This window comes from Quercus lobata, chromosome 3 (assembly GCF_001633185.2).
Source record: "Quercus lobata isolate SW786 chromosome 3, ValleyOak3.0 Primary Assembly, whole genome shotgun sequence".
In the NCBI taxonomy this organism is placed as follows: domain Eukaryota; kingdom Viridiplantae; phylum Streptophyta; class Magnoliopsida; order Fagales; family Fagaceae; genus Quercus; species Quercus lobata.
The window spans coordinates 16,747,421-16,758,005 of NC_044906.1; the positions used below are offsets into that span (position 1 = coordinate 16,747,421).

A 10,585-nucleotide genomic window follows, 5' to 3' on the forward strand; every position below is an offset into this window, starting at 1 on the left:
CTCAATTTTCTCATCCGAGTAGTTGGTTTCCCCACAGGTTTGAGTCCGAGGACCATACAATACCTTAGTTCTGTCCAAAACTCAGTTTTCTCATCTAAGTAGTTGGTTTCCCCATAGGTTTGAGTCCGAGGACCATACAATACCTTAGTTCTGTCCAAAACTCAGTTTTCTTATCCAAGTAGTTGGTTTCCCCATAGGTTTGAGTCACAATACCTTGGTTCTGTTCAAAATTCAGTTTTCTCATCCAAGTAGTTGGTTTCCCCATAGGTTTGAGTCTGAGGACCATACAATACCTTGGTTCTGTCCAAAAACTCAGCTTTCTCGTCTAAGTAGTTGGTTTCCCCATAGGTTTGAGGCCGAGGACCATACAATACCTTGGTTCTGTCAAAAACTCAGTTTTCTCATCTAAGTAGTTGGTTTCCCCATAGGTTTGAGTCCGAGGACCATACAATACCTTGGTTCTGTCCAAAACTCAGTTTTCTCGTCTAAGTAGTTGGTTTCCCCATAGGTTTGAGTCCGAGGACCATACAATACCTTGGTTTTGTCCAAAACTCAGTTTTCTCGTCTAAGTAGTTGGTTTCCCCATAGGTTTGAGTCCGAGGACCATACAATACCTTGTTCTGTCCAAAAACAGTCAAGTAGTTGGTTTCCCCATAAGTCAATAATCCAAAACTCAGTTTTCTCGTCCAAGTAGTTGGTTTCCCCATAGGTTTGAGTCCGAGGACCATACAATACCTTGTTCTGTCCAAAACTCAGTTTTCTCGTCTAAGTAGTTGGTTTCCCCATAGGTTTGAGTCCGAGGACCATACAATACCTTGGTTTTGTCCAAACTCAGTTTTCTCATCCAAGTAGTTGGTTTCCCCATAGGTTTGAGTCCGAGGACCATACAATACCTTGGTTCTGTCCAAAACTCAGTTTTCTCATCCAAGTAGTTGGTTTCCCCATAGGTTTGAGTCCGAGGACCATACAATACCTTAGTTCTGTCCAAAACTCAGTTTTCTCATCCAAGTAGTTGGTTTCCCCATAGGTTTGAGTCCGAGGACCATACAATACCTTAGTTCTGTCCAAAACTCAGTTTTCTCATCTAAGTAGTTGGTTTCCCCATAGGTTTGAGTCCGAGGACCATACAATACCTTAGTTCTGTCCAAAACTCAGTTTTCTCATCTAAGTAGTTGGTTTCCCCATAGGTTTGAGTTCGAGGACCATACAATACCTTGGTTCTGTCCAAAACTCAGTTTTCTCTTTTACGTAGTTGGTTTCCCCATAGGTTTGAGTCCGAGGATCATACAATACCTTGGTTCTGTCCAAAACTCAGTTTTTTGGCGTGGGACCTTGGCTTTAGGGGAATTAGCTCCTCGGCCAAGCCTCTAGAACCATCCATGTGATTGACGCTATCAAGCGTAGCCCCTAATCAAGAATCATAGCCCCTAGCGGAACTTTACACTAGAACTCTATAACCAGCTGTTAGAAATGACAAAGGAACTCTCTCGACCTACCGCCTATGCCAACACACAAACCTTCCCCACAGACGGTGCCAATTGTAAGGACACGTTTCGTAAAGAACCGTAACTGTGTCGGGTTCGCACGTAAAAAGGCCCAAACAATATCATTTGTAGAGCGTGGGTTTGAAAGGTTAGGCTTCAGTCACCAGACGGTGGGTTTTTCGTGGTGTTCATACATGGTTAAGTCGTCTTCGCCCCTGGAGTCTTTCTCCTGGAGGCGGGCTGGGAGGCTCTGGTTTTTGGCCATTTTTCCCAGCCTTTCTAATGGCGCACTAACTTTTACATTATATAGTCCTTCTTGGTTGATCCTATCCCTCCATTTGTTGGTCAGGCAGGTGCTTACTTCTGTACCTGTCCCATCAGCTGTCCCCTCTTACTTTTCTGTTTAGTCGCGAGGATCGAAATTACACCGTCCAAGCGTCTTTTCTCATTAACATGATCAGGACGTTGGCCTGTGCATTTAATGTGGAGGGGACGTATTTTCCTTGAACCTATTTCGCACCGTACCTCCATGTGGGCCCTATTCCACTCGCATCCCCTTCAGGGGACTATTTGGGGATAGCCTTCACTAAGACGTTGCTCTTCTCATCAAAGTCTCGGAGTGCCGAGGACAGGGTCGTCCTCAGCTGTTCCCCTTAACCCATTGGCCTTTGATCACTCGTCCTCGGCACACTACCTCCTCGGTACGGGCCCTGAGCCCGGATAGAGCGTGGGCCAGATCATAAGCTTCTCGGCCCTACAATAATCTATGCCAAACGCACTCTAAATCTAACCAAAAAAAAAAAAAAAACCACTTTTATTACTGAGGAAAATCCTTATGTGGATAGTATATCTTAGCAAATCAATTTTACAAATAATAAGTAGGGTGATACAAATTTTTTATAATTTTTTTCCATATGAAAATTATGGTGTTCCAACCATTTTAACCATAATAAATTATATCCCTAACGTTTCCATTTTACAAAAGAAAAATGACTATTATCTATTTTATTATAAAAAATAAAAAAATTTATAATATTCTTATCATTACACTTTACAAAATATGTTGCATATCATGCGTGGCAAGTGGCAACCACTGTTCAACGTAGGGGCAACGGATTGGCAATACATAACCTCACCAACGCCCAACTGTTCTTGGGCCGTTGGAGATTTCTGAAAGCGGACCAAGGCAAGGTTCGGTCCAAGTTCGAAACTTGGAAAGAACCCAAAATAAGGAAGCTGGATTAATTTTGAAGCTAAATTAAAAAAAGAAAAAAGAAAAAACGAAGCCAAGCCAGACTAGGTTTGGCCCAAGTTTAAAACTTGAAAAAAAAAAAAGAAAAAAGAAAACAAAAAAAAGCCAAGCTTATATAGTGGCCATTTGGTACAACTTATTTTTTTATTTATTTGAATTCTTTAAAAATGAACTATTCGAAAAGCTTGTACTTAGATTCTTTTAACCCCCCCCCCCCCCCCAAAAAAAAAAAAAAAAAAAAAAGAAAGAAAGAAAGAAAAACCTATATCTTGGAAAAGTTTGTACTTAATTAGATTCAAAACGGGATATTAGACGGACACCTAGTTTTTATAAGCCTTATCGGGCATAAATTGACATAAGTACAAAGAAAAGCAAACGCTAAAATAATTATCTGGGTACAAAAAAATTTTCATTACTTTCATATAAACAATTTCGTTTTTGTTAAATATATAAACCTACAATTAAAATTTTATTACTTTTCTTTCACGATCGCATATTTTATCTTAACTTATACATGTGTCAACTTGTGATTAGAGTACATTACTTACACATAGGTCAACTACTGGTACTTAGATAAAACTCAGAAAAGGAATTTACTTACCACTTAACACGTATACAAGTTGTGGCAAAGTGTTTAATAAAGTATGTGTCCTTTTATTTCATTTTTATCAACATCAATCATAATATATCATTTTAACCATTTTTAAAGAGACTGATTTTTTTTTTTTTTTTTTAATCTTTTTAAGATTACTCAATCTAAAAAGTTTTGTCTATTAGTCACAAATGCCTTTGGCATGCTACCCCACGAAAATGGGAAAAAGCCGGGCAAAGATTAAACCAAATGGCTAAGAGAAAATTTTGGGCACAACTCTTGAATCACAACTTTTTCCACAGTTTTGATATAGCTAACAGTAAATTGTAGAGAAAAAACGATAAGTATTCATTCATAATTTATCATGTCAGAGTTGTTGCAAACGTTTGTTAAACAAAAATTATGGTTCTAAAAGAATTCAATGGTTAATATCCTTGGCACCTCTGAAAATCTAGAAAGAATCAAACTTTTGGTTATATACGGTTTTTTTTAATAGATATGGTTGATTTTATATAAGTTATTTTTAAATAAATAAAGTAATAAAAAATATAGACACACACAGAGATATATATATATATATATATAGGGGTAAAGTCCCCAGATCAAATAATGGGCCTTAGGCCCTCTATAGGGTTCAAACCAGTCCGAGGCGAAAGTGTGGGCGCCAAAAGGGGCCCCCAGCCCAATTCTTATGGGCCCAAACTTATTTAAAAGTCGGTTTGAGGAGGAATGTCTCCTCGGACATGCCAGATACGGCTTAAACATGCATCCTACTAACAATAAAGAATCGCTCCAACGAGTATTAGTGGCAGGGACGAGTCCCACAAGCCCAAGAGAGGGAGGAGAGTCTAAGATGTCAAGGGAGATACTACAGCTGCAACATTAGATGCAGGGCAACTACTTTTCTGGCCACATTAATGTGGAGAAGACAGACGAACAGTGTTACCTTGGCCACTACAACTCACAGAAAGACAGGGGAAATGTTCGATGGGATGGGCACTCAAGTGAAGGCTCAGATGATCTACAAGTGTAAGGTCCTGATGACTTAAAGGGGGTTATATAAGAGAAAGGAGTCCCCATGAAGAAAGGGACGAGAAAAAGTGGAAGAAAGAACGGAAGAGAGAGAGAAAGACCATAGCCTTTGATCAGGAACAGAAAGGCACCCACACGTCTCCTCGGATCGGGTATCCAGTGGACATGAAGGAGATATTCTTACGTTCAATCGTTGCATGGCCCAAAGTTAACTAACACTCACTTTGTTAGGGCCTAGTTTTGTAACCCGTTCTCTACAAATTCATTGTCTAAAGCTCCTTGGGCCAGAATCACCTACCTGTTGGGCTTAGGCCCCAAAGAGAGACCCTACAATTGGCGCCGTCTGTGGAGAGAACTCGTGCCTCGACAAGTGAAACTGTTAGAAATGGAAGGATCAGGTCCGCGCCAAACCGAACACACAGACTCCCAACAGCAAGACAACTTTTTGAACCTCAAATGGGAGAAAGATCAAGATAAGCAGCGAGAGGGTAGTGTAAACACTTCCCACACGAGCAGAAGTCGCTCGAAAGGGAAAGGTCACGCATCCCATAAGCGAAACGATCACAGGGTTCTACAGCAAGAAATCGACAACTTGAAGAAGAAGTTACGCTGAGCGCAACGAAAACATACTTCACCCGGCTCGGATACTAGTGATGAGGAGGACAATGAGTACAGGCGGAGATTAAGAACCCCTCCAAGTGAAACCTTTTCCTATGAGGAAGAGCAACCTCACAAACGCAGCCACAAAAGCCCATCTTACCAAGGCCTAGCAAACGATGCCATTAGTAAAGCCCTGGACTGCATCTCCCAGTCACCTTTCACGCGTAGGATAGAGGGGGCTGAGCTTCCTCGGTGATTCCACTAACCAACCTTTGCCATATATAATGGTCGGACGGACCCAGTAGAGCACGTAAGCCAATTTAACCAGAGGATGGCCGTCCATTCTAGGGATGAGGTGTTGATGTGCAAAGTGTTTCCGTCCAACTTGGGACCTATGGCGATGAGATGGTTTGATGGCCTCAAGCCAAACTCCATAAATTCCTTTAAGTAGCTGACACAAGCTTTTGGTTCCCGCTTCATCACCAGCAGTAGAGTCCCTCGGCCCCTAGATTCCCTCATATCCTTGTCCATGCGAGAAGGAGAAACACTGAAGGCCTATTCGGACAGGTATTGGGAAATGTATAATGAGATAGAGGGAAATTACGATGACGTCACCATTAGCACATTCGAGAGGGGCCTGTCGACAGAGCATGGTTTAAGAAAGTCCCTAACCGGGAAACCAGTCACTAATGTGCGCCAACTCATGGACAGAATTGACAAGTACAAAAAGGTCGAGGAAGACCAACAGACGAGGAAAGGCAAAGCGAAGTTTGTCCCTCAGGAGAGGAGGGACTTCAGGTCGGATTGCTTTAACAACAGTAATAGGCCGAGAAGGGATTACTCGGAGCAGTCTGGATCCACTGCGGTACAGGCAATCCATGCTATGTTCCGAGAACCATTACTTAAGGTCCTAGAGAAGGTGAAGAATGAACCGTTCTTTCAATGGTCAAGCAGGATGGCAGGTGACCCCTCGAAACGTAACCAGAATCTGTATTGCGCATATTACCAAGAGTCGAGCCATACTACCGACGATTGGAGGAATCTGAAAAACCACTTGGACCGACTTGTCCGAGAGGGGAAGTTGAGACATCTATTGCATCACCCTGTTGGATGGCAAGAGCAGTCAAACGTTGAAACCAGGCAAAGCACATTGAGGCCACCTATTGGCACAATAAATGTCATCCTCGCTGCACTAGGAAGGACCGGCTCCAATCATTTCAAAGTAATGTCGGAGGGCAGGCTCCTAGCTGAAACTGACAACAGGGAATCCAAGAGGGCTAGAGGGATGGCCACGTCCCTAATCGGATTCTCGGATGAGGCCAAACAGGGAACCCTTCAACCCCACGACGACGCCTTAGTTGTCACGCTCAGAATTGGGGGATACGATGTGAAGAGGGTGCTAGTTGACCAATGCAGCGCCGTGGAAGTAATGTATCCCGACTTGTATAAGGGATTGAAGCTGAAGCTAGAGGACCTGACGGCATATGACTCCCCTTTGGTCAGCTTTGAAGGAAAAACCGTCACCCTAAAGGGCATCATTAGGCTGCCTATACAAGCAGACTCGGACGTGGTGGGGGTGGACTTCATTGTGGTAGATGCATACTCCCCCTATACTGCCATCGTGGCCCGACCGTGGCTTCATGCCCTAGGGGCTGTGTCATCAACCTTACACCAAAAGGTGAAGTATCCGTCAGAAGCTCAAGTGAAAGAAGTAATAGGAAACCAGGTGATGGCCCGACAATGCATAGTGTCAGCAATCTCGTGACGACCGAATAGTGAGCCCTTCACCTCAGCCGAGAACGACTTATAGCAATTAATGACCTTGGCCCAGCCTCGGGTAGTGGGGGACCAACCATGGAAGCGAGTTGCGAGGATTTGGAGAAAGTTCTTGTCGGATCAGACCTATAGAGGTTTTTTCAGGTTGGCTCAGAATTACCGCCCTAAGAGAAGGAGATGCTAATTGATTTTCTCAGACAGAATGTGGACGTGTTTGCCTGGGACGCCTATGAGGCCCCTGGGATTGACCCATATTTCATTTGTCATCACCTTAATGTTAGCCCTGCCGTAACGCCTAAGAAGCAGCCTCCTCGGCGACCGTCGAAAAAGCATGCAGATGCCATGAGAGAGGAGGTTACAAAGTTGAAGAAAGCAGGAGCTATCAAGGAGGTATTCTACCCCGAATGATTGGCTAACACAGTTGTGGTGAAAAAGAAGAGTGGGAAATGGCGGGTCTGCGTAGACTTCACGGACCTAAATAAGGCCTGCCTGAAGGATCCTTTCCCCATGCCGCGGATAGACCGATTGGTGGATTTGACCGTGGGACACCCTCGAATGAGTTTTTTAGACGCCTTCCAAGGCTACCATCAGATACCCCTGGCTGCTGAGGACCAAGAAAAAACGGCTTTTGTCACCCCCGTCGGAAATTATCATTATAAAGTAATGCCCTTTAGCTTAAAGAATGTTGGGTCAACCTACCAAAAGATGATGACCAGGATGTTTGAACAGCAGATAGGTAAGAGCATCGAAGTTTATATAGACGACATGGTGGTAAAAAGCAAATTAGTGCCCGACCACGTTAGAGATCTTTGTGATGTCTTTCGAATTCTGAGAAAGTACAGGCTGCGCCTAAACGCGTCCAAGTGTTCATTTAGGATGGGATCAGGGAAATTCTTAGGTTACATGGTGACCCACAGAGGCATCGAAGTCAGCCCCGACCAAATTAGAGCTATCCATAGCCTGCAGCCTCCTCGGAACCCCAAAGAGGTCCAAAAGCTCACTGGCATGATTGCTGCTTTAAACCGTTTCATTTCCCGCTCGGCGGACACATGCAGGCCTTTCTTCCTCCTATTAAATAAGTGGAAAGGCTTCGAGTGGACGGAAGAGTGCGCTTTAGAGTTCCAGCAGCTTAAGGAATACCTGACCCGGCCACCAATTATGTCCAGTCCTAAGGCCGACAAGATGCTATTTGCCTACATTGCTGTAGCCCTTCACGTAGTAAGCTTAGTGCTGATCCGAGAAGACAATGGCACACAACGGCCCGTCTACTACGTAAGCAAATCGCTGCACGAGGCAGAGATTCGTTACCTCCCCCTCGAAAAGGCCGTTTTGGCAATCGTACAAGCCACGCGAAAGCTCCCCCACTATTTCCAGGCACATATTGTTGTTATACTAACCCAACTTCCGCTGGGATCCATATTCCGGAGTGCCGACTACATGGGTAGAATAGCAAAATGGGGGACGATTCTGGGCGCCTTCGACATTAGGTACATGCCTCGCACCGCTGTGAAGGGTCAGGTTCTCGTGGACCTATTAGCTGAATTTGCAGAGCCAACACCAGAAGGAGAGGGAGGGACACTAAACCCTGACGGGAAACTGATCAACGCAATCTCTCAGCAAGAGCCCAGTTGGTGGAAAGCACACATTGACAGCTCGGCCAACCAAAGGGGTTCAGGGGTGGGGCTCGTTTTGGTCTCCCCTGAGGGGATCACTATCGAAAAATCTTTGAGGTTGTCTTTCTCGGCCACGAATAACGAAGCAGAGTATGAGGCACTATTGGAAGGAATGTCAATGATCCAAAAACTGGGTGGAAAATCCGTGAACATGTTCTCGGACTCAAGACTTGTTGTGGGACAAGTAAATGGGGAATTGGAGGAGAGGGATGAAAGAATACAAGAGTACCTAGTCCAAGTCAAGCGGTTGCGGGCCCATTTCTGTCACTTCAATCTAGTGCACGTGTCCAGGAGCGGGAACACCCATGCTGACTCTCTTGCAACGCTTGCCACCTCCTCGACACAGCCACTTCCTCAGGTTATTCTCGTAGAAGATCTCTACCACCCAATGATGGCGAGCACCAACTCAGTACGGGTTCATAGCATTAGGGCAGGGCCTAGCTGGATGGATCCTCTAGTACAATTCTTAAAGCATGACACCTTACCAGAAGATAAGAACGAGGCCGACAAGATTAGAAGAAAGGCTTCTCGATTCTGGCTGTCCGAGGACTCCAAACTGTACAGGCGCTCATTCTCAGGACCATACTTGCTGTGTGTGCACCCAAATGCCACTGAACTCATCCTGGAGGAATTACATGAAGGGATTTGCGGAAGTCATACGGGGGGTAGATCCCTGTCCCATAGGGTCATAACGCAAGGTTATTGGTGGCTGAGCATGTAGAAAGAGGCGCAAGAATTTGTAAAGAAGTGCGACCAGTGCCAAAGGTTCGCCCCGAATATACATCAGCCAGGAAAAACCCTTAATCCGCTGTCCAGCCCTTGGCCATTCGCACAGTGGGGCCTAGACATCCTAGGACCATTTCCTAAAGCAGCGAGGAACAAAAGATTTCTTCTTGTCGGCATGGATTATTTCACAAAATGGGTCAAAGCTGAGCCGCTGGCAAACATTAGAGACATTGATGCCAAGAAATTTTTTTGGAAAAACATCGTCACTAGATTCGGAATCCCTCACACCTTGATCTTGGACAAAGGTCTCCAATTTGATAGTAAAACTTTCAGAAGATATTGTAGCGAGTTGGGAATTGCCAATAGATACTCCACATCGGCTTACCTGCAGGGTAATGGGCAGGATGAAGTCATCAACAAAACCATTGTGAATGGGTTAAAAAAGAGGTTAGACGACGCGAAGGGAAGATGGGTAGAAGAGTTGCCCCACGTCTTGTGGACGTACCGCACCACCCCTCGTAGGTCCATAGGGGAAACCCCCTTTTCGATGACCTATGGGGTCGAGGTTGTTATTCCTCTGGAGATAAACTTCCCAACACAGAGGACCAGCGCATTTTGCCCCCAGTACTAATAACGGACTTCTGGAAAAGAGCTTGGACCTCATCGAGGAAAGAAGGGAAAGTGCAATGGTCCAACTTACCTACTATTAGCAAAAGCTCAAGTAAGGTTACGATGCCAAGGTGAAGCTAAGGCCCCTGGCACCCGGGGATCTGGTATTGAGGAAGATCCTAGGCACTGCGAGAAATCCTGCGTGGGGAAAACTTGGACCAAATTGGGAAGGCCCATATCGTATCACCTCCATAGCCGGCCTAGAGGCCTACTTTTTAGAAGATTTGGATGAACGTGTAGTGCCACGCCCTTGGAATGTAAATAACCTGAAAATGTACTATTATTAATAAAAGACGTAATTCTTGGCGCCACACAACTGTGCAACTACTTCTTCTAAATGTTAAACAAAACTCAAATCCTGCCTCGCACCCCAGACCACAAACTTGAGGGAAATTAACTAGAATGCAACTTCAACTAAGTGTTAAACAGAACCCAAGTCCTGCCTGGCTCTCTGGACCACAGACTTGGGGGAAATTAACTAGAATGCAACTTCAACTAAGTGTTAAACAGAACCCAAGTCCTGACTGGCTCCTCGGACCACAGGGTTAGGGGAAATTAACAACTGTGCAATTTTTTCTAAGTATTAAACAGAACCCAAGTCTTGCCTAGCTTCCCAGACCACAGACTTGGGGGAAATTAACTAGAAATCAACTTCAACTAAGTGTTAAACAGAACCCAAGTCCTGACTGGCTCCTCGGACCACAGGGTTAGGGGAAATTAACAACTGTGCAATTTTCTCTAAGTGTTAAACAGAACCCAAGTCTTGCCTGGGTCCCCGGAC

At 44.7% G+C, this 10,585-nt stretch overlaps 2 protein-coding genes across 2 annotated transcripts; both read left to right on the top strand.

The window, feature by feature from the left end:
- Nucleotides 1-5,489: 5,489 nt before the first annotated feature.
- LOC115980436 lies at nucleotides 5,490-6,725 on the top strand. Its single transcript, XM_031102685.1, has one exon. The coding sequence runs from the start codon at nucleotides 5,490-5,492 to the stop codon at nucleotides 6,723-6,725; it is 1,236 nt and encodes a 411-aa protein (XP_030958545.1).
- A 1,016-nt stretch (nucleotides 6,726-7,741) lies between these two features.
- On the top strand, nucleotides 7,742-9,130 carry LOC115980437. Its single transcript, XM_031102686.1, has one exon. The coding sequence runs from the start codon at nucleotides 7,742-7,744 to the stop codon at nucleotides 9,128-9,130; it is 1,389 nt and encodes a 462-aa protein (XP_030958546.1).
- The last annotated feature ends 1,455 nt before the right edge of the window (nucleotides 9,131-10,585 follow it).